General features: G+C 54.9%; 1 protein-coding gene across 5 annotated transcripts in view; it reads left to right on the forward strand.

Annotated features, from left to right (window-relative positions):
- The window catches only part of Arhgap8 (Rho GTPase activating protein 8), a 61,560-nt gene that overhangs the window by 31,475 nt on the left and 6,418 nt on the right, over positions 1-23,667 (forward strand). For 4 of the 5 annotated variants that reach the window (XR_009225385.1, XM_046429214.1, XM_046429215.2 and 1 more), the window contains exons 4-8: positions 2,609-2,740; positions 3,926-4,012; positions 7,148-7,246; positions 7,945-8,055; positions 21,984-22,057. Coding sequence is in view for 4 of the 5 variants with exons in the window: in XM_046429214.1 (XP_046285170.1) it covers positions 2,609-2,740; positions 3,926-4,012; positions 7,148-7,246; positions 7,945-8,055; positions 21,984-22,057 (503 nt within the window). In the remaining variant the exon portion in view is untranslated. Of the gene's footprint in view, positions 1-2,608; positions 2,741-3,925; positions 4,013-7,147; positions 7,247-7,944; positions 8,056-9,027; positions 9,122-21,983; positions 22,058-23,667 lie in introns of all 5 variants that reach the window. The other variant, XM_058574188.1, reaches the window with a different exon arrangement.

Raw genomic sequence — 23,667 nt, forward strand, 5'->3', positions numbered from 1 at the left:
ATTGTGGGCTTGGTGACTCTGTGGGCTTGGTGACATTGTGGGCTTGGTGACTCTGTGGGCTTGGAGACCCTGTGAACTTGGCAACACTGTGGGCTTGACAACACTGTGGGCTTGGTGACTCTGTGGGCTTGGTGACACTGTAGGCTTGGTGACATTGTGGGCTTGGTGACTCTGTGGGCTTGGTGACACTGTGGGCTTGACGACACTGTGGGCTTGGTGACTCTATGGGCTTGGTGACTCTGTGGGCTTGGTGACACTGTGGGCTTGGTGACTCTGTGGGCTTGGTGACATTGTGGGCTTGGTGACTCTGTGGGCTTGGTGACTCTGTGGGCTTGACGACTCTGTGGGCTTGGTGACTCTGTGGGCTTGGTGACATTGTGGCCTTGGTGACTCTGTGGGCTTGGTGACTCTGTGGGCTTGGTGACTCTGTGGGCTTGGTGACATTGTGGGCTTGGTGACATTGTGGGCTTGGTGACTCTGTGGGCTTGGTGACATTGTGGGCTTGGTGACATTGTGGGCTTGGTGACTCTGTGGGCTTGGTGACTCTGTGGGCTTGACAACACTGTGGGCTTGGTGACTCTGTGGGCTTGGTGACTCTGTGGGCTTGGTGACATTGTGGGCTTGGTGACTCTGTGGGCTTGGTGACTCTGTGGGCTTGACAACACTGTGGGCTTGGTGACTCTGTGGGCTTGGTGACTCTGTGGATTTGGTGACATTGTGGGCTTGGTGACACTGTGGGCTTGGTGACATTGTGGGCTTGGTGACTCTGTGGGCTTGGTGACATTGTGGGCTTGGTGACTGTGGGCTTGGTTACATTGTGGGCTTGGTGACTGTGGATTTGGTGACATTGTGGGCTTGGTGACTCTGTGGGCTTGGTGACTCTGTGGGCTTGGTGACTCTGTGGGCTTGGTGACATTGTGGGCTTGGTGACTCTGTGGGCTTGGTGACACTGTGGGCTTGGTGACATTGTGGGCTTGGTGACTCTGTGGGCTTGGTGACATTGTGGGCTTGGTGACATTGTGGGCTTGGTGACTCTGTGGGCTTGGTGACATTGTGGGCTTGGTGACATTGTGGATTTGGTGACATTGTGGGCTTGGTGACTCTGTGGGCTTGGTGACTCTGTGGATTTGGTGACTCTGTGGATTTGGTGACATTGTGGGCTTGGTGACTCTTTGGGCTTGGTGACATTGTGGGCTTGGTGACTCTGTGGGCTTGGTGACTCTGTGGGCTTGGTGACATTGTGGGCTTGGTGACTCTGTGGGCTTGGTGACTCTGTGGGCTTGGTGACACTGTGGGCTTGGTGACTCTGTGGGCTTGGTGACTCTGTGGGCTTGGTGACTCTTTGGATTTGGTGACATTGTGGGCTTGGTGACTCTGTGGGCTTGGTGACTCTGTGGGCTTGGTGACTCTGTGGATTTGGTGACATTGTGGGCTTGGTGACATTGTGGGCTTGGTGACTCTGTGGGCTTGGTGACACTGTGGGCTTGGTGACTCTGTGGGCTTGGTGACACTGTGGGCTTGGTGACACTGTGGGCTTGGTGACTCTGTGGGCTTGGTGACACTGTGGGCTTGGTGACATTGTGGGCTTGGTGACTCTGTGGATTTGGTGACATTGTGGGCTTGGTGACTCTGTGGGCTTGGTGACTCTGTGGGCTTGGCGACCCCATGAGCTTGGTGACCCCGTGAATTTGGCGTCAGGGCCAGCTGCCAAAGTGATGTGGGTGAAGCGAGGTCCCTCGCAGATGGCAGGATGAGGCCTTTCCACGGTGGCCCGAGGACAGTGTTCTCCAGCTGCAGCGGGCAGATCGAGGGCCGTGCAGCCCTGACGTGATGGGAGGGAGGTCTGGCCAGTGACAGAGGACAGATGCTGGGAGGCTCCTCTGGGGAGGACGGCGCTTCGGCGGCCCAGCAGCATGGCGGTGCTGGCGCTGGGGAGGGCTGGGGAGCCGGGCAGCCCCGGCTGGAATCTCAGCCCATCCTCTGTGGCTGCTCTGACAATGACCCCAAACCCGGTGGCATAAGACAGAGCGGTGCTCTCCCAGGGTCCTGGTCCAGGTGCAGTCGGGGCTCTGGGGACCTACTCCCCCAGTCCCCCTGCAGCCCGTGACTGTCCCTCGCCTCTTCTGCTTCCGGGCTGTGGGCAAGTCCTCCCTGGCCTGGTCCCTCACCCTCTCCACGGGGCCTTCTCCCCGCTGAGCCACCCTTCGTGTCCCTCTGTTAAGTGTGTGTGACGGCATCTAGAGTTCGCCCAGCTAATCCAGGACGAGCTCCTCCTCACGAGACCCTTGACTCAGCCACATCTGCAAAGACCTTTCTTCCAGATGAGTCACGTCCCGGGTTCTGGGGATGTGACGGGGATGTGTTTGGGGGGGTCATGCTTTGGCCTACCATGTCCACCTATCAGCTGTGTGACCTGGCAAGTGGCTTAACGTCTCTGAGCATCATCGAGCAGTTGAGGGCTGGGCCCTGGCATGTGGGGTCTCCGGTGGCTCTGGATGTGACCCTGTGTGGCCCGGTGCCGGCTCTGCTGGGTGGCCAGAGAAGCCGACGTGCCCTCCACACGGAGGAGGGAGGAGGCCCTCACGTCCATGTCTTGTATGTTGTCCAGGTACCTGAAGTTCACGCTGGACCAGTACGTGGAGAACGATTACAGCCTCGTCTACTTCCACCACGGCCTCCACGGCGGGAACAAGCCGTCCCTGGGCTGGTTGCAGAGCGCCTACAAGGAGTTTGACAGGAAGTGCGTGCCAGCTCGGGCACTGAGCAGCCACCGTGTGGGCTGAGTGCGGCGGGTCACGGCGTAGAGTGGATGGGCGGCTGCTGGGTCTGGCTTTGGAAGTGGACAGCTTCCACCTGAGGAGGCGGCACAGCCCTGGGTAGTTAGGTCACGTGTCGGTGCCCAGCAGCTGGCTCTGTGCTGCGGGCTGTGACCAGGAACAATTCAAAGCAAAAGGTCACGCCACCAGATCCAGGTGGAGGCTGCCCGCCCAGCACGGGGGACCGTCCACACTCACACAAAGGCCACTGATAGGTGGCACGTCTGGCTGGGGAGAAGTGCTGATCCTGGTCAGCCATTTCGGGCCAGGGTCGGGGCCAGGGCCAGGCGGAAGGCCCTGGTCAAGTTCACTGTGTCAGATGGAAGCCGCTGGCCTGTGGGCTTCTGCTCGGGAAGGTGGACGGGCTGGGGCTCAGACCAGGCTCCGCACAAGCAGAAAGCTGGTCAGCACTGTCAGGGCCGTGTTCAGTGGTGAGTCCCTGTCGCCGAGCTGTGCAGAGGGCGCTCCAGCCCCGTCGGTCAGGTCAGGCGCTGGGGGCTTCCAGCCTCCCTCCGCCCACCCTGGCTTTCCTGCCGGCTTCTGGCCTGAGAGCTCCCCGCTGCCCCCGAGGGCGGGTGGTAGACCTGGGCCTGGCCGAGGACCCAGAGGTCACTCCAGGCAGGAATGGCGTGGGGCAACCTGTGAGCTTGGCGACCCTGGGGTGTGGGCTTTGACACCATCCCTGGGCGTGTCTTAGGCAGGCCGTGAACACCCTGCTGCTCACCCAGACCCAGATGCCCACTGTTGTCCCCGCCATGGTGACCGCACCGTGACCCAAGGGGTCGGCCTCTCACTGTGGGGGAGCGTGGGGGAGTGAGGGCCAGGGGGGCCGTGCAAGTCTGATTTTGAGAGCTGTTCCCAAGTCGCCCTCAGGGCCATGCTCCAGGCCCCGGCCACCCTGCAGGGCAGCGCCTGCAGAGTGACCTCACCTTGCAAGCGTGCCTGTGGGGCGGACGGGGGTCCTGATCCCCCGAGAGTGAACCCCCGTTTCTGGCTCAGCATTCTTAAATGTTGGGGGGGAGGCCCGAGACCCCGGCTGTGGCTCTGCCCCTGCTTCAGCTGGGAGGACTCTGAGCCGCAGCCCAAGGGCCCCCTGGTCCCCTCCCCAGGTACAAGAAGAACCTGAAGGCGCTCTACGTGGTGCACCCCACCAGCTTCATCAAGGTCCTCTGGAAACTCTTCAAGCCGCTCATCAGGTGGGTGTCACTCTTGGCAAGGACAGGGGGGTCACCTTCACCGCAGGTCCCGCCTCTAGGCTGGCCATGGGTCTGGGCCCCCTGCCAGCCCAAGGGGTCTATGCTGAGTCGCAGCATGGCCCAGGGCATGTGCACGACCCTCTGAGGGCCGTGGACAGGGGCGCTGGCCCCGGGTGCCTGAGGCGAGAGCCTGGATTTTACCCCCCCACCCCCGACCCGAGCACCCACACGGCGCAGCTGCATTGGGGTCCCCAAGACCACACCCAAGTTCAGTCGTTGACCCGAGGGCCGTGGACACAGAGAAGCTGTCTTTCTTTCTGTGTGGCCCAGCGCAGAGGAAGCCTGGCTAGGCTCAGAGTCGGCTGAGGGACAGCGCCAGCCCCCGCTCCCCTCCACAGCGGCACGCTGCAGACAGTGCATGACTTCGGGTGTGACATGTGGCACGGGGAGCGGGTGCTGCTCACTAGTGAAGCATGGCCAATCCTCAGGGCCCAGGGGGTTTCTTGGGGTTGGTCCCGTAACCATGGAGTGACCACCTGGCCGACTCAGTGACTCAGTTCCTGTGAGGTCAGATGTAGACAGCCCAAGCCCTGCCCAGAGCAAATGGCTGGTGTCCACCACCTGGTGTCCTCAGGTTGCAGATGCAAAGACCTTCTTATCAGATGTTCCAAAAGCTCAGAGGCCACCCCAGGAGCAGGGCAAGGGCCACTCCCTGCTCTGGAGCAGACAGGTTTGGACACTCGGCCTGTGGTCAGCCCCTCCTGCCGGCAGCCGGAGCCAACGGCATGAAGAACTGGACCTGAGGCCTCAGCCGACCTCGTCCCCGGAGTCTGGACTCTTTCCCACCTGACGCTCTCAGTGTGGGTGGCCAGGCTCGGGGCTCTGCCAGGCCCCAGCGGCATCTCCTCGCCCCCCAGCTTGGCACCTGCATCAGGCGCCCACTGCCTGGAGCCACGTGGCGGAGGAGGTTTCAAGGCCAGAGCTGACTTGGCTGGCCTCCTGGTCCCAGGCCTTCCCACCTGGTCACCTGCTGGAAGTGAGGTCCCTGTGGGTTTGTGATGGGCCAGGAGCAGTGCCCAGGGGGCCCCTGACAGATTTAACAGCGAGAAAGCCAGTGCTGGTCACCCTGCGGTCCAGGGTCAGCTTCAGACGTTCCAACTCCAGGTGCTGCCACTCGCCTTAGGAAGCCCAAAGGTTCTAGAGACCTCGAAGGTCTTCAGGGGACACGGCAAGGTCCCCTGTGCCTGAGGTTGGCCACCGTGGCCTGGGATGGTTCTGGAGCCACATTTCCTGGGTCACCTCTGTCCTGCTGGCCACCCACTGCTCTGGATGAGAGATGCAGCCGCTCTGCCTGGGCTTCCCCATGTGGCAGAAACACCACTTAAATCACTCCATGTTACAACAATGACCTGGGGAACCTTTGGAATAGGACTTGCTGGGCCCTAGCAAATGTTCATTGTTAGGGCTAATATTGTTTAATCTTTTAATTATCCTTTTTTCTTTGATTTAATTACAACATCTACTGCACCTTATGTGCCAGGCGCCCCCAGACATCCTCTGAAGTTAACCATATTTTCCCTATTTCAAACAAGAGAAGGTTGATGCTCAGAGAGGTTGAGCAGCCTGCTCTAGGTCACACAGTATGGGCGGGGGCTGGGATTCCAAGTCTAGCCTGGGTCCTTCCACCCCTCATCCTGCCTCAGGAATCAGGGTTGGGGGCCCTGGAGCCAGGACTGGGTTATGCTGCCTGTTGGCTGTGTGTCACTGGGCAGTAATATGACCTCTCTGAGCCCTGTAGTCATTTGAAGATGTATGAATCTGGCAGGAGAACTATGGTCTCCAGCAGGGGCCAGACTGTCCCTGAGTCCTGTGGAGTCTTGAGTGGGCAGGTGGCAAGGACACTCTGTGGGACCCTCCACCCCTAGTGCTGGAACCCAGAGAAGCCCTGTCCTTTGTGTGCATTACTCCCAGCACTTGGTGGCTCTTCAGCCACCTGGCCTTCAGTCCGGGTCCCCAGCCTCCAGCAGAACAGCAACCTTGAGTTCAGGGTCCCGCCAAGTCACCCTGTAAAACCCACCAGGGGCCAGGCACCCAGCGCTGCTTCTCCCTCCTCCACTAGGGGGAGCACGTGCACACAAATGGGCCTCCCTCTGGTCCCCTGCAGGTGGGACAGGCTCAGGCCACCAGCCCAGGCAGTGGTGCTGGGTCAAGTGGTTCACTCCTTCTCTTATGTAATTTCCTGCCGCGATCCCCCATTTTCTGGTTGTTTTGGCAGTGGTGAAATTGGATTATTTTAATCCCACAATGTATACCGCACTGAGAACGCATGAATACTTATTTCACGGCTTGCAAATTGTCGTAATAGTAACAAATTTGGTTTTGCTGACTCCGTAACTCCCTTCCTGGTAACTGCGATTCCGCCCCCACATCCATAGTTGTGCCTCTGGAATACGCACATAGGGGAGCCACTGCTCCAAAAGTACAAGAGAAAACCAGCCTGAGCTTCATTAATATGATCCTCACGGGGACCGGGCGTCGCCCAGGTGCCTGGCGATGGATGAGTTTGTGCAAATCACCTCATTCTGTCTCACGGGGCGGGGCCCCCAGAGGAGGAGCGAGTCGTCCCAGATGAGGGACAGGACGGGGGTTGCTGGATGTAGCCAGGGCTCCTCCGGCTTTATGGCTGCGCTGGTGTCCTGGTGTCCCCAGGGACAAACCTGGAGACTGCCATTTGGTCCCTGCCCTTGGGGACACTCTTGGCTGCGCTGGTGTCCTGGTGTCCCCAGGGACAAGCCTGGAGACTGCTATTCGGCCCCTGCCCTTGGGGACACTCTCAGTGGCGAGGTGTCAAATGCAAAGCCGTCCGCCACCCAGGCCCAGCACCCTGGATCCCAGCGCCCTGGGATCGTGCGCCAAGCCTGCAGAGCTCCCCGGTCTCCTCCGTCTGTGCAGACTCAGGGTGGATTCAAGTTGGGCACATTTTATTGATGGGCATGGGGATGGGCACTGGGAGCATGGCAGGCCTCAGGAGGGACAGCCTCAGACGTCCCATCTCCAGGAGCTGCCACCTGCCCACCCCAGGCCCTGCAGGGCCTCTCCCTGCCGCCTGACCCCTGCTGTCTTCTGCTTTCCTAGTCACAAGTTTGGGAAAAAGGTCACCTATTGCAGCTCCCTGAGAGAGCTCCGGGAGCACCTCCAGTGTGACCAGCTGCCCATCCCCCAAGAGGTGCTGCGGTGAGTGCCCGCCGGGCTGGGGGCTGGGGGCTGGGCACCACTGGGGGCTGGGACTGGGGGACTAGGGGGCTGGGGGCTGGGGGGCTGGGGCTGGAGCTGGGGCTGGAGCAAAAGGGTCCTCAGAGGACCATGACTGGACCCTGAGGCCATGGGGACCATGGTTGACTGTGGGCTTGGGCAAGACCCTACCCAGGCTGCACTAGGGTCACTGGGGTTGGCTCCCAGGGGTTCCCATTGGAGCAGTTTTGTGGGGGAGACCAGCGTCCCAGCTGCAGCTCTGGGGCCCACCTTGTGGTCTGGGGTGTCCAGGACCATGCAGGCGGCCAGTAGCAACAAAGGCAGGTCCCGTGGGTCCTCGGGAGATGGGGCTTGGGAGGGTGTGAGTCAGGCTCTGGGCAGCCAGGGCCCCCGAAGTGGTCCAGGGACCCTGCAGAAGGACCCAGAGGACACACGAATCCTGCCTTCCAGGCAGGGCTGTGGATCTGGGATTTACCCCGTCCGCAGTGTGTGCTCTGAGCTCCAGAGTTGGAGACCCTGGTCTGAGGGCAGGACAGGGGTTTGTAGTCCTGATCTGCGCTGTGCCCAGTGATGACCCGAGGCATGTCACCCGACCGGGTCCCACCCAGCACCTGGAAGTGGACTCCCGCAGCCATGGGCTGTCCCCTGCGATGTGTGACTTGCCTCTTTTGTGTTCCAAGGTATGACGAGAAGCTCCGTGACCTGCACAGGGGGCTGCCGCCTCCTGATACCAAGAAGCCACCGCCCCGGCCACCTCTGCCCACCCAGCAGTTCGGCGTGAGTCTGCAATAGTAAGTGAGCCCATGTCCACCTCCCCGGCCCTGGAGGCTCTGGGACCAGGGACCGTCCTGGACCCCTGTCTCCGGTGGCTGAGCCCAACCCTGCAGGGCCAGCGCAGCCCGAGGCCACCACGGAGGCCCGTGCTCCCGGCTCCTGTGTCTGTGCCCGCGTGTGGGACCCAGCGGCGGGCAGAGCACCAGGGACCTGGGGGCCACCCAGTGCACCGGGAGGTTCTGGCTCCCTGCCCTCCAGGCCGTGCCGGACCTTGCTCATGTGACTGGCTTTGGCCAATGACATCACAGCAGACTTGGGGGCCCTCAGGAAGGAGTAGTAAGAGCTGGTGCCCCCACTTCTCCCTGCACCCCCCGGGCACCCTGCCCACCTGCGCCACACAGGGCAGGAGCGAGAAATAAGCTGATGGACTAGACTGCCAAGGTCCCCAATTGTCCCCTCAGCACGGCCTCTCCTCCTGACCAAGACCTTATTAGCCATGACTTGAACTCGCCCCTCCTCGCAGCAAACTTCGTGTTTCTGAAATGAACAGCCTGAGCACGCTGGGGTCCTTTCCTTGGCACCGGGATGGAACCCAGGGTGGTTACCACTGAGCACAGCCCAGCCCTCTTTTGTATTTTATTGAGAGATGGGGTCTCGCTGAGTTGCTCAGGGCCTCGCTAAGTTGCTGAGGCTGCTTTGACCTTGCAATCCTCCTGCCTCAGCCTCCCAGGCTGCTGGGATCACAGGCGAGCGCTGCTGCGCGGGCCTTACCATCTGTAACCTTCAGGGACTCCGAGAGCCATTCTGTGCCCCACCCCCCTTCCCTGCTGTCCCCAACTTCATCTTTTACGTCTGTCTCAGTGGCGCCTCCTCCGGGAAGCCCTTCTGCCCTGGCGTCCTGGCTGCCAGCAGGGCCTCCCTGTTCCAGCCCCATCCCAGCAGCTGCGGTGCTGAGCCAGCCGGGTCATGAGCTTGCCCCCCCCCCCCAGCCCATACGCCTGCTCTGGCCGTGGAAGACGAGGCTGCTCATCCCACAGCTCTGGGAAGGTCGGGTCAGCTACAGGATGGCCACACCAGAGCGCAGTGAGTGTCCTTTTCCTCGCGTCCATCTTGCGTGTTAGAAACTTGCGTGGGATCTGGCCGGTACCTGAAGCTCTGATGCTCCTGGGCCCACGGTGGGCTTGGCGAGTAGGGGGCTTGCTGTCCCGCCCTCCAGGGCTCTGGGGCCAGGCGGGACGGATCTGGCCCTGAGCACCTGCCCTCTTCCCTTGGCCTGAAGCAGCTGTCCCCTGACGGGGAGAGGGAGTTTGCAGATGAGATAGGTTAAGGACCTTGGGGCGGGGTATTGTCCTGGGTCACGGGGTCCCCTAGGGACCTCTCAGCTCCTGGAGGCTGTGGGTGGGGAGGGGTGGGGGGACAGTGGCCTTCTGTCCTGCATTCTGAGAATGGGTCGGCGTGGAGGCGTCACAGCAGGGCTGTGCTCTAGCTGCCACCTTGCTGTGCCCTCTCTGACCCCAGGGCCAGTGGGGACTGTTAAAACCAGCTCATGAACAAGCAAAGCCGGGTGCAGCTCCGAGGCAGAGGCCCGGGTTCGGTTCCCAGAACTCAGTTGGTTGTGTCTTCAGGGACCGGGGAGTGACACTGGGCGACTCCGAGAGCCGTCCCACGCTCCACTTGGAGAGAGAATCCACACGACTGCCTCTTTAAATTAATATTTTATGCTGTTTGGTTGCCAATGAGTGTAATAAAATGGCAATAAACATATTAAATAAAGCAGCAGATATGTAATTTGTTTGGACTGGGAATGAATGGAAGTCATTAAAATTCATAACCAGATCCTATTCACCAACGTTAATCTGCAGAGTTAAGTTCAAAAGCGCACAGGAAGCTTCGCCCCGGGGACACGCGGCTTCCACTGTGAGGGACGGAGGTCCTGGAGGCCTGGCCAGGGCAGCGGGGCTTGCGGGCGTGGAGGGAGCAGGGCTCTCCCGAGGGGCGGAGGCAGCTGTGGCGCCTCTGGCTTTGGGAGGCCCAGCGACGACAGCCTCTGTCCTGTTCCTTTCCTGCACCTGGAGGTGAAGCCCTGGCCAGCTGTCCCTGGGGGACCCTGCTGCCCAGGGCTCTGCCCGCTCCCAGTCCTTCCCCTCCTCCAGGACGCCCTCCCGGTAGCTCCACAGACTGGAGGCGCGCTCCCGTGACACTCGTGTGACACTCGTGTGACACACACCCCTGCGTCCTGGGCCAAGCACTGCAGTGCTCAGTGGCTGGGTGAAGACTGACAGTGGCCCAGGGCTGTCCAGCCCAGGTGCCCGAGGTGTGTTCACAGGCCTAGGTCACCATCACGTCATCTAATTCCAGAGCGTTTTCGTCACCTCGAAAAGGGCCCCGTGTCCTTTAGCCATCACTCCCTGTCCCCCGCCCCCCCTAGCCCCTGCCACGTTCGGATCCACTTTCTGTCTCTGGATCTGCCTGTTCCAGACGTTTCTTAGTCACACAAGCTGGGCCCGGGGGCTGGGCACTTGTGGTCCCAGCTCCAGGGAGGCTGAGGCAGGAGGATCCCTTGAGCCCGGGAGTTGGAGTCCAGCCTAGGCAATGGAGGGAGGCCCCCGTCAAAACAAGTAAAAACACACACGTGTGGCCGTTTGCCCCTGGGCTCTCTTTCCTGGCCGTGTATCTCCAAGGTCTGGATACGCAGGTGTTTTCACCACCGGTGGTGAACAGTGGTTGGTGAATCGCGGTGTGAACAGTGGGCTGCTTTTGCCTGTTGGTGGTTTGGGATGAGGGGCTCAAGATCCATGCACAGGTCTCCCGGGCACCCAGGAGGGGTCGCGGGCCTCACAGGATCTGTGCTTAACTGCTCCAAAGTGCTGCCCCACCTCGTCCCACCAGCAATGTCGGGTTCCAGTCTCTCCACAGAGCCCGCCCCTGCCGCCCGCCCGGGCTGAGGCAGCCCCTGAAGCTCCCGCCTGGTTCCCTCCTGGCAACCGTGTGGCACCGCTTTCTCTGGCGCTTAGTGGTCATTTGCATATCTCCATGGAGATGCGTCTATCCATCAAACCCTCTGCCCATTGGCTTGCTATTTGCCTTTTTCTTGTTAAGATAACATTTGTTCTATATATTATGGCCTCCAGCTCTGTGTAAGATACAGTTCACAATATTTTCTCCCATTCTGTGGGTTGTCTTTATACCTTCTTTTTAAAAAGTTTGTTTGTTTATTCTACATTGTTATACGTGACAGAGAATGCATGTCAATTCACGGTGCTCATACAGAGCACAGTTTTCATGTCTCTGGTTGTTCACAAAGTAGAGTCACACCATTCAGGCTTCATACCTGTACCTGGGGTAGTGATGTCCATCTTATTCCACCGTCTTTCCTACCCCCTGCCCCTCCCTTCCCCTCCCTCACCTTTGTCCTATCCAAAGTCCCTCCATTCCTCCCATGCTCCCCCATCCCCATTGTGATCACCATCCACATATCAGAGAAAACATTTGGTCATTGGTTTTTGGGGATTGGCTAACTTCACTTAGCATCATATTCTCCAACTCCATGCAAATGCCATGATTTTATTCTCTTTTAATATTCCATTGGGTATCTATGCCACAGTTTCTTTATCCATTCATCTACTGAAGGGCATCTGTGTTGGTCCCACAGTTTAGTTGTTGTGAATTGTGCTGCTATAAACATGGATGTGGCTGTGTCCCTGTAGTAGGCTGGTTTTAAGTCCTTTGTTTATAGACCAAGGAGTGGGATAGCTGGGTCAAAAGGTGGTTCCATTCCCAGTTTTCCAAGGAATCTCCATACTGCTTTCCATATTGGCTGCACCCATTTGCAGTCCCATCAGCAATGTATGAGTGTGCCTTTTCCCCACATCCTCGCCAACACTTGCTGTTGTTTGTATTCTTAACAGCTGCCATTCTGACTGGAGCGAGATGAAACCTTAGAGTGGTTTTGATTTGCAGTTCTCTAGAACTAGTTTGCTAGAGATGATGAACATTTCTTCATATATTTGTTGATTGATTGTATGTCACCTTCTAAGAGGTGTCTGTTCAGTTCCTTGGCCCATTTATCGATTGGGTCATTTGTCTTTTTGGAGTTTAGTTTTTTGAGTTCTTTATATACCCTAGAGATTAGTGCTCTATCTGATGTGCCTGTGGTAAAGATATGCTCCCAGGATGTAGGCTCTCTCTTCACCTCACAGATTGTTTCTTTTGCTAAGAATCCATCCCATTTACTGATTCTTGATTTTATTTCTGGCACTATAGGAGTCTTATTAAGAAACTCAGGGCCTGATCTGACATGATGGAGATTTGGGTCTACTTTTTCTTCCAATAGGCACAGGGTCTCTGGTCTAATTCCTAGGTCCTTGAAGCACTTTGAGTCGAGTTTTGTGCATCGTGACAGACAGTGGCTTAATTTCACTTTGCTGCATATGGACTTCCAGTTTTCCTAGCACCATTGTTGAATAAACTATCTTCTCTCCAATATATGTTCTGGCACTTTTGTCTAGTATGAGAGAACTGTATTTATGTGGGTTTGTCTCTGTGTCCTCTATTCTGTAGCATTGGTCTACAAGTCTATTTTGGTGCCTTTAAAAATATTTATTATTATTATTATTAAATTATGATCATTATTACTTTTGGTTGTAGGTGGACACAATACATTTATTTATTTATGGTACTGGGGATTAAACTCAGGGGTATTCAACCACTGAGCCACATCCCCAGCCCTATTTTGTATTTTCTTTAGAGACAGGGTCTCACTGAGTTGCTTAGGGCCTCACCATTACTGAGGCTGGCTTTGAACTCTCAATTCTCCTGTCTCAGCCTCCCGAGCCACTGGGATTACAGACGTGCACCACTGCACCCAGCCCATGCCATTTTTGTTACTATTGCTCTGTAGTATAGTTTAAGGTCTAGCATTGTGATGCCACCTGCTTCAGTCTTCTGCTAAGGATTGCTTTGGCTATTCTGGGTCTCTTATTTTTCCAGATGAATTTCATGATTGCTTTTTCTATTTCTATGAGGAATGTCATTGGGATTTTGATTGGAATTGCATTAAATCTGTTTAGTGCTTTTGGTAGTATGGTCATTTTGACAATATTTATTCTGCCTATCCAAGTACAAGGAGATCTTTCCATCTAGAAGATAGAAAAGACTGCTTTAATTTCTTTCTTTAGCATTCTGTAGATTTCATTGCAGAGGTCTTTCCCCTCTTTCGTTGATTCCCAAGTACTCTATTTTTTTCCTGAGGTATTGTAAATGGGGTGGTTTTCCTAGTTTCTCTTTCAGAGGATTTGTCATTGATGTACAGAAATGCCTTTGACTTATGGGTGTTGATTTTATATCTTGTTGCTTTGCTGAATTCATTTATTGGTTCTAGAAGTTTCCTGATGGAATTTTTTTGCATCCTCTAAGTATAGAATCATGTCGTTGGCAAACAATGATAGCTTGAGTTCTTCTTTTCCTATCCATATCCCTTTAATTTCTTTCACCTGTGTAATTGCTTTGGCCAGTGTTTCAAGAACTACAATAACTAGAAGTGGTGAAAGAGGGCATCCCTGCCTTATTCCAGTTTTTAGAGGGAATGTTCCAATTTTTCTCCATTTAGAATGATGTTGGCCTGGAGCTTAGCATGAATAGCTTTTACAATGTTGAGATATGTTCCTGTTATCCCTAGTTTTTCTAGTGCTTTGAACTGAAGGGGTGCTGTATTTTGTCGAATGCTTTCTCTGCATCTATTGAGGTGATCATATGGTTCTTATCTTTAAGTCTATTGATGTGATGAATGACACTTATTGATTTCTGTATGTTGAACCAACCTTGCATCCCTGGGATAGACCCCACTTGATCATGGTGCACTATCCTTTTAATGTGTTTTTGTGTACGATTTACCAGAATTTTATTGAGAATTTTTGCATCTATCTTCATTAGAGATATGGGTCTGAAGTTTTCTTTCTTTGATGTGTCTTTATCTGGTTTTGGAATCAGTGATATTGGCCTCAGAGAATGAGTTTGGAAGTGTTCCCATGTTTTTCTGTTTCATGGAATAATTCAAAGAGTATTGGTGTTAGTTCTTTGAAGGTCTTATGGAACTCGGCTGTGTATCCATCTGGTTCTTTTCTTGGTTGGTAGCTTCTGATGGTGTCTTCTGTTTCATTGCTTGAAATCGATCTGTTTAAATTGTTTATATCATCCTGATTCAGTTTGGGCAAATCATATGAGTCTAGATATTTGTCAATGTTTTCGATATTTTCTATTTTATTGGAGTACAAATTTTCCAAATAACTTCTAATTATCTTCTTCTGTATTTCTGTGGTGTCTGTTGTGATATTTCCTTTTAATCACGTATATTAGTAATTTGAGTTTTCTCTCTCCTTCTCTTCAGTAGCATGGCTAAGGGTTTGTCAATTTTATTTATTTCTTGAAAGAACCAAATTTTTGTGTTGTCATTTTTTTCAATTGCTTCATTTGTTTCAATTTCATTGATTTCAGCTCTGGTTTTAATTATTTCCTGTCTTCTACTGCTTTGGGGGTTGATTTGTTCTTCTTTTTCTAGGGCTTTGAGATGTAAAGTTAGGTCCTTTATTTGTTGACTTTTTCTTCTTTTAAGGGATGGACTCCATGCAATGAACTTTCCTCTTAGAACTGCTTCATAGTGTCCCAGAGGTTTCAATATATTGTATCTGTGTTCTCATTTACCTCTAAGAATTTTTTAATCTCCTCCTTGATGTCTTTTGCAACCTATTGTTCATTCAGTAGCATATTAATTAGTCTCCAAGTGTTGGAGTAGCTTCTATTTTTTATTTTATCATTGATTTCTAATCTCATTCCATTATGATCTGATAGAATGCAGGTAGTATCTCTATTTTTTGTATTTAGTAAGAGTTGTTTTGTGGCATGATATATGGTCTATTTTAGAGAAGGATCCATGTGCTGCTGAGAAGAAAGTGTATTCACTCATTGATGGAAGAAATATTCTATATAATTCTGTTAAGTCTAAGTTATTGATTGCATTATTGAGTTCTATAGTTTATTTGTTTAGCTTTTTGTTTGGAAGATCTATCCAGTGGTGAAAGAGGTGTGTTAAAGTCACCCAGAATTATTGTGCTGTGGTCTATTTGACTCTTGAACTTGAGAAGAGTTTGTTTGATGAATGTAGATGCTCCATTGTTTGGGGCATGTATATTTATAATTGTTATGTCTTGTTGATGATGGTTCCCTTGAGCAGTATGTAGTGTTCTTTTGTATCCCTTTTGATTAACTTTGGCTTGAAGTCTACTTTATTTGATAGAAGGGTGGAAACCCCTGCTTGTTTATGCAGACCATGTGAGTGGTATATTTTATCCCAACCTTTCACCTTCAGTCTGTGGATGTCTTTTCCTATGAGATGAGTCTCTTGGAGGCAGCATATTCTTGGGTCTTTTTTTTTTTTTTAACCCAATCTACCAGTCTATGTCTTTTGATTGGTGAGTTTATGCCATTAGCATTCAGGGTTATTATTGAGACGTGATTTGTATTCCCAGTCATTTTTGTTTATTTTTGATTTTTACCTTGAGTTGGTTTCTCCTTTGACTAGTTCTTCCTTTAGTGTAATACCCCCCTTTGCTGATTTTCATTGTTGTTTTTTTTTTTCCCTCCTCATGGAATATTTTTCCGAGGATCTTCTGTAGTGCAGGCTTCCTAGTGTTAAATTCTTTTAACTTTAGTTTATCATGGAAAGTTTTTATTTCATCATCAAGACTAAAGTCTAATTTTTCTGGATAGCAGATTCCTAGTTCACATCCTTGTTTTTTCAGAACTTGGTACATATTGTTCCAGGACCTCCCAGCATTAAAGGTCTGGGTTTAGAAATCTTCAGATATCCTAATTAGCTTCCCCCTATAAGTAACCTGATTCCTTTCTCCGGTGGCTTGTAAAATTCTCTCCTTATTCTGTATATCAGGCATTTTCATTATAAGGTGCCTTGGTGTGGATCTGTTGTGATTTTGTACATTTGGTGTCCTGTAAGCTTCTTGTAATTGATTTTCCAATTCATGCTTCATGTTTGGAAAATTTTCTGATATTTTTTCAATGAATATTATTCACTCCTTTGGTTTGGAACTCTGTGCCTTCCTCCATCCCAGTAATTCTTAAATCTGGTCTTTCTATGTTATCCCATAATTCTTGAATGTTCTGCTCATGGTTTCTACCATTTTCACTGTGTGGTCAAGATTCTTTTCAAGATTATACATTTTGCCTTCATTGTCTGAGGTCCTGTCTTCCATGTGATCTAATCTGTTGGTGGTGCTTTCTATTGAGTTGTTAATTTGGTTCCTTCATTTCAAGGATTTCTGTTTGCTTTTTTTAGAGCCTCTATCTCCTTATGAAGTGATCTTTTGCTGCCTGTATTTGCTCTCTTATATCCTTTAATTTACGGAGCATTTTAATCATGTGCATCTGAACTCCTTCTCTGTCCGTCCTTCTGCGGTGCTGGCCAGGGATTCCAATGAGGTGGCATCTTGGTTTGTTGGGGGCACTTTCCTCTCTTGTTTTTTCCTGTGTCTTCCTCCTAGCTCTGGGATCGGAGGTGTTCCAGTTTCCACCCTATAGGCTTACAGTGTCCCTGCGGGGTTCCAGTGCCTCTCCTTTACGGGGGAGAACAATGTGAACAGATCCCAACAGAAACAATATACAGCCTTAAACCAAAGAGCTGCTATTAAGACATTTACGGTTTCTCACGATATACAGAAATGGTGACTTCGACTATTACCTACAACATGAACAGCAGGTCTGCAAAAGGGTCACAGTTTCTGATGGTGGACGAAGAGCCAGGGGGAGGTGTAGGATGAGATGCTGAGGGGGAGGAGGTGAGGATACAGAGTTACTAGGTCTTAGGAAGATGAAAGAGGAATCTAAAGAAGTTGGTTAGTAGCAGGAGAAAAGAGAGAAAGTGATTTGGGGAGACAAGTGGGAAGACAACAGAGTATAACAAACAAACATAAAATTAGGAAAAATAGAAAGTGTAAAAATAGGAGATAAACGAATATACACACCACTGTGATACACTATTCAGACGTCCCAGGCCTCAGCAGCCTAATCCATGGAAAGTACCTGGTTTCACAAATGTTGGGGATGTGAGGGTGGGAGATGGGAGAGGGGAAAATCTCCAAGGAAGATAGAGGGTGTTTTGTTGGGGGTCAGTGTCTTTCCTGCTTCCCTCTGGTCCAGTAGGTGGGCTGTCTGTGGTTGGCTGGTATCTGCACCCTCAGGATGGGGAGGGTTATCAGGTGGGAGGGTTGGTCTTGGGGCGGAGCTCCTGGAGGTGGGGTATAGATAGCACTTGCCCTTCCCCATGGGGGACTGCACCCCGAGGATCCCCTTTGGGGCTGCTCATGTGACGTGGACACCTGGTCTTACCTCCTTATCTCGCCTGCTGGCCTCACAATTCCTGGTCTCTAGTCTCTAGGCTGTACCTCACTCACCCTCCCTTTCTACTTCCCAGAGGGAACCTCTCTCTCTGGAGGTCTTGTGGGCTGCGCTCTGGGGGCCGCGTACCTGTCAGAGAGCTGTCTGTGTTGGGCAGTTCAGGGCCAGGCAAGCATGGGCCAGTTAGCAGCTGCGGGAGAGAGGGGGCAGTTGGGGACTTGATATTGCTTCCAAGTCCCAGGTGGTGTTCCAAGCTGGGAGTTGCCCAGACTAAGATGATGACAAAGGTGTCCCAAGATGGAGGTGGCTGCTTTCAGAAATGGGGTGTTGGGTTGCGTGAGGCCAGACGGTAGCGGTGGGTGGCGTGTTCAGAGATGCAGCTCTGTGGCGTGCAGTGTTGTGGCTGGTGGCTGTCTCCAGACCCTGTGCAGTGTCCCCAGGTGCAGGCTATCACGTGTAGGGGACTTGGGAAGCCCAGCAGTGGCTTCTGCGTTGCGTGGGGTGGGGAAAGTGTCTCTGGGTCTGCTGGTTTTCAGTGTTTCCCCAGTCTTCTGTTTCTTTGTGGATCACCTTCTTAGTTGTTGCATTTATTATGGAGAGAGGGAGGCTGAAGGGAACTACTATTGTTAGCGTGTTGATTCCTCCTTTAGTTTTCTGTTTTTGCTTTATATGTTTTGGGGCTCTGTTGTTAGGTGCGTATGCTTTCTTCATGAACTGACCCATTCCATCAACCTAAAATGTCCTTCTTTGTCACTTGAAACAATTTTTGTGCTGAAGTATGATTCTAGATAGACCCTCCAGCTCTTTTTAGTTACTGATTGGCTGTTATATCTTTTTTTTTTCCAACCTATTTCTGTCTCTTAATCTAGCGTGTCTCTTACAGACAGCATATACTTAGGCTAGCTTCTCCCTCATTTCTTTTCTTTTTCTCTTGGGCAGGCCTCGCTCTGTTGCTCCGGCTGGTCTTGAACGCCTGCCTGGGCTCCAGGGATCCTCCCGACTTAGCTTCCTGAGTACCTGGAGTACCGGCCGAGCCGCAGGCCCACTGCACCTTTTTGATCGGAGCATTTAATCCACTGACCTTTCCGTGGTCACTGAGGAGCTGGGGTCACATCTGTGTAGTCCTGTCTGTTCTCTGTGTTCTGATGTCTTCTTGTTCCTTTTTCCCCTGTTCCTCCCTTCCTGTGTGTCCAGAACTCTCTGGTGCACCATTTTAATTTTCTCCTTGGGTTTGCACTCTATATTTTTAAAAGTGTTTTCTTGGTAGTTGCCCCAAGGGCTGGAATTAACAATTTGTCACCAGTGGGGCCTGATTCATAACAACTGTGATCTCAGTTGTGGGCAGTCCTGTCCCTTCCCCTATCTCGTGCTGTGACTGTTGGGTCATCTATTTTGACACAGATTTATGGTCCTTACTCTGCGCGTGGCCTTTTAAATCAGGGAGGGGGGACTCGCAGCGCAGCCCCCCCCCCCACTCCCCCCACCCGGGCGCTCACCATGGGCCACCTGGACTGTGCTTGCTGGTCCTCATGCAGAGGTAGGCCTTGCAGCTGGAGAAGGAAAGAGGAGGGCGGTGGGGCTTGCGTCTCAAGGGAGCAGGTAGCTCGAGGGAGCTGTCCCTGTCCCCTTCCCCACTGGAGTGCCTTGGTGGTGAGATTTGGGGACATCCTTCCGGCGGCTCATTAGAGGGCAGGACCCTGCGGCCTTCAGGCTCCGGCTTCTCCCCGAGCCCAGGTTTGAGCTGAGCCAGGGCCTACTCTTGCCACAGAGAGAGGCCGGGCCCTGGCTTTGCCTTCCTGGTCCTCATGCCCTCAGGACACGCTCTCTTCGGTCTCGGGTGCCCTGTGGCTGTCGCCAGGGTGTGGCCCTGCGCTTTCTGATTGGCCTGGGAGTGGGGCGCTGCCTCCTCTGGCTCCAGGGGCTAAGCCACCTGTGCCAGCCCGACTTTCTGGGAGCCCCAGGCGGTGGTTTGAGGGCTCAGTTCATGGGCTGGGACCTCAGTGCTCAGCGCGGCAGAGCTGGGAGGTCAGCTGGTGGACGGCACTGGGCACGGGGAGCGCAGTTGATGCTGTCTTCCCTGGGGTGATGTCCTCACCTGGGGAATGCTTTCTCCCTGGCTGTGCCCACCCCACCTCCACCGTCCCCCCGTAGGACAAGGCAGCAAAAGTGCTTACAGAAGCCAAGCCCAGCACCGTAAGGAACAGATTTATTTTCTTTATAAATGACTCCGCCTCAGGTGTTCTGTGATAGCAACAGAAAGTGCACTCTGACCCCCGCCCCATTAGAGTTTCAGGGCTGGCCTAGCTAATGATACAGCCCCTCATTTCTTGTTCTCTTTCCACCGCCAAAGAGGCCCAGCTCTGTGGGTGTCGGCCACAGCATTCCCGAACCTCATCCCACCAACCCAGTCCCCACCCCACACTGAACCCCCATCAGGGTCATCTGAAGTTTTCCCAGTCCGCAGTGGTAAAGATGTTCCCTGCAGTTCTTTGTTTTGGGGGGTGGTAACCAGGGATTGAACTCAGGGGCACTCGACCACTGAGCCACCTCCCCAGCCCTATTTTGTATTTATTTAGAGACAGGGTCTCACTGAGTTGCTTAGCATTTCGCTTTTGTTGAGGCTGGCTTTGAACTCAAGATCCTCCTGCCTCAACCTCCTGAGCCGCTGGGATTACAGGCGTGTGCCACCGCGCCTGGCACCTACATGTCTTTTATAGGTCCCAGAAGCTTCCCTGAATATTGAAGGAAATAAAATTTTTGCTGCAAGGCTACAGAGCCGTGGGAGATTCACCCTGGAAATTCTCTGTGTTTGGGGGAAAGTCACAGAAATTGTGGGGGGAAATTTTTCAATTGCCAAGGAACTTGTTCATTATCGGAAGAGAAAACACCCTCAGTTTTGTGGTCTGTGCCTTTTGAACCCAGGTACAGCAAGCACTTTGGAGTCAGGTTTTTACTCAAACACTGGCTCCAGTCACCCTAAGCTGTGTGGCTCCAGTTAAAATAATTTGCCTCTCTGAGCCTCCATTTGTCCTCTATAAAAAAAGCAGCACAGCAATGCAGGGAATGGGCTCCGCAGCACCCCAGGTGCACACAGGTCCTCCGCCCACAGTGGCTGCCGGTTGTTCCCCACCCTTCTGCAGATGTCCAGGGCCTCTCCGGCTGCCTCTGGGCCCGAGAACTCGGAAGGCCTCCCTGGCCCGTTTTAAGAGCCAGGGGCTGTGCTGCATTTGAAGACGAATGCCTACAATTTCCCCCTACAATCTCTGTGACTTTGTCCCAAACATAGAGAATTGCCAGGGTGAATCCCCCACGGCTCTGTAGACTTGCAGCACAAATTTTATTTCCTTCAATATTCAGGGAAGCTTCTGGGACTGATAAAAGACATGTAGGCCCTCAGGGACGGGCAGCCGGGTCCTGGCCGGAAGCCCTGCTCCCCGCTTTCCAGGGTGACTGCAGCCCCCCCCCCCCATGGCCTCCTTTCCTCCCTGCTTCCTTGCAAAGCGGGAAGACCAGGCTCTGCCCCTCTCCCACGGGGCGGGGACAAGCAAGGCTCTTGTGTGGCCAGTCCCCAGCGCCTTCCCTGGGCAGGAGGCTGTCTGAACTGAGACGGGGGCCGCCTCCGGGCGCTGCGCTGACCAGCCAGTGCCCAGAACCCCTCCTGCCGCTGTCCAGCGTCCAGCTGTGAGTGTCCCTGCCTCGTGCTCTCTAGGAGCCCGACTCTGCCGCCGCACCGAGATGCCCCGGGCTGGAGGATGCCCGCCGCTGCCCGGGGATCCCTGCCCGGCCAGGAGGCCCCGCGGCTGCCCTCCAGCCCCGGCTGCTCGTTATTGCCCCACTGTCCTCGGCTCCGCCAGTCCACTGAGCAGGGCCAGCGCTGCCAGGCGGGCGGGAGGCATCCTGGGGAGCCGTTGTGTCCCGCCAGGGCCTTCTGCCGTGAGCACTGCGGGCGGGTGGGCGGGGACAGCGAGACTGGCGGGGACCTTGTGCCCTGGGCCGACTGGGGACCCGCTCTGGGCTTGGACCTGCTTCCCCTGCCCCATCCCTGTCCACTCCATTGGCCTCACGGGGACCCCTGGAGCAGTGCCATCTGCAGAGCTGGCCCCGGAGCCGGTGGCCCTGGGCACGTCACTGCCGCTTTCTGGGCCCACTTTGCACCTGTGAGACGGCCGCCCTGTCCCCCGGGGGAGCGGCTCAGCTCCCTGGGCTTCGCTCGCAGACCTGCAGGGCTGGGCCTGGTCTCCGCTCCCCGGAGGGGCAGGGCAGGAGGACAGGGGTCCGGCCACAGTGACCCAGCTCCAAGGGCAGGGCCCGCCTGAGCCGACCACACCCGTCTTCCCGACCGCGTGCAGGGACGGGACCCTGACCCCTCGTTGGTTTGGTCCCTCTTTCTCCCCTGCCTGACCCCTGGGGCGGAGCTCCTCTGCCCCAGGGCTCCTCAGTGCCCTGGGGAACTGGAAGTGCTGGGCGGGGAGGCCAGAGCCTGGTCCCCCATGTCGCCTGCTGGGCTCCGTGTGAACTGCTGCCCCTGTTCCCTCCTCAGCCTCAGAGACAAGAATCAAGGAGCGCTCATCCCCCCGGTGCTGTGGCTCACGGTGACCTACCTGCGGGAGAAAGGTGAGAGCCAGCGTCCAGCCAGGGCACGCGAGCAGCTGGTCCCCACCCAGGGGGTCAGTGTCCATCCTGAGCATCCCACAGGCCAGCGGCTGGAGGAGCTGGAACCAAGCAGGGGGTGGCCGGGAACAGAAAGGCACCGGCACAGGGGCTCCTGGCGTGGCCTGACAGGCTGGCTTCCAGTCCCCACTCCCCTGTGTTAGCTGTGTGACCCTAAGCCAGTGGCTCACCATCTCTGGGCCTCAGTACCCTCGCCTGTCCATGGGGTTAATAGGTCCTGCCTCAAGAGCCCACAGTGAAGCTTGGCTGAGAAGATGCGTGTGAGGCTGTCCAGCACTGGCCCGCCCCAGCCAGGGCTGCGTGGACTCCTTGTTTGCAGGCGCCCTTGACAGGGTGGGTGTGGCCAGGACCTGGACCTGGACCTGGAGAGCCTGGTGGCCCCCCCGGGGTTGCTAAGGCCAGGTCTCAGGTCCCCGGGGAAGGTGCAGGACACAGGCAGGGCCCACGGTCGGCAGCCGGGATCCACGCAGCGCAGGGTGGCCTCTGGCTGGAAATGGCAACACAGCTGCAGGGTCTGTAGGTTGTGACGCCCGGGGTGGCGTGTCCTTGTCACAAAAGGTCCACGAGCAGGGGCTCTGACCGCCATCAGGGGCTGGCTCTACTTTCAGGTGGCCTCTGTCTCGCTGACCAGGGGTGGTCAGTGTGCACTTTGGACACAGACTGAGAGGGCCTCCCTGCTCCCTCCCTCCCTCCCCCCTTCCTCCCTCCCCCCTTCCTCCCTCCCTCCTTCCCTCCCCTCTTCCTCCCTCCCTCCTCCCTCCCCTTCCTCCCTCCCCCTTCCTCCCTCCTTCCCTCCCTCCCCCTTCCTCCCTCCCTCCTCCCTCCCCCTTCCTCCCTCCCCCTTCCTCCCTCCCTCCTCCCTCCCCCTTCCTCCCTCCCCCTTCCTCCCTCCCCCTTCCTCCCTCCCCCTCCCTCCCTCCTTCCCTCCCTCCCTCGTTAGCAGTTCAATTCCTTTACTATTAGAAGCAGCCCAGGCAGGAACTCACCTGTGTTGGGTGGGCGTGGCCTCCCAGGTCCCCTCTTCGAGGCCCCGGTGGCCCTGGTGACCACATATGGGCCCTGCCTTTTGGGGACTGTGGGTCCTGAGAGTCTGCACTGTGCCTTGCTCTGCACTGCTGCCCTGGGACAACCACTGTGTCGCCAGCACAGAATGAAGCTGGCCACAGTCGCCTGGAGACCCAGGCCCTGCCCCTCAGTGGAGGGGTCACCATGCCGGTCCCCATGCTGCAGGACAGGTGGCCACAGACACAGTGACTTAGAACAGCTCCGCTGATCCTCCAGGGTCTGGAGAGCAGAGCTCTGGGCCAGGGGGCCTGTGGGGGCCTCGGGCTGCGCTCGGGGCTCTGGCTGAGCGCCCCCTGGAGTCTGGGGGAAGCCCGTACACGTGGCTTCCAGGTCTCCGGTCCTGTGCTGTGGTGCCGTGTGCATAAGTGGCCAGAGCTGCCTGCACACGGGCTGTGACTCAGGTCAGCAGTGGCTGTGATGGGAACCGCCCTGGTGAGCAAGGGGCACCCCAAGGAGGCCGGCCGAGGAGACGTTCCCAGGTGAAACCC

This window comes from Marmota monax, unplaced genomic scaffold (genome assembly GCF_021218885.2).
Source record: "Marmota monax isolate L192 unplaced genomic scaffold, Marmota_monax_Labrador192_F-V1.1 WCK01_AAM20220418_F8-fsc00051, whole genome shotgun sequence".
NCBI classification, from domain to species: Eukaryota; Metazoa; Chordata; class Mammalia; order Rodentia; family Sciuridae; genus Marmota; species Marmota monax.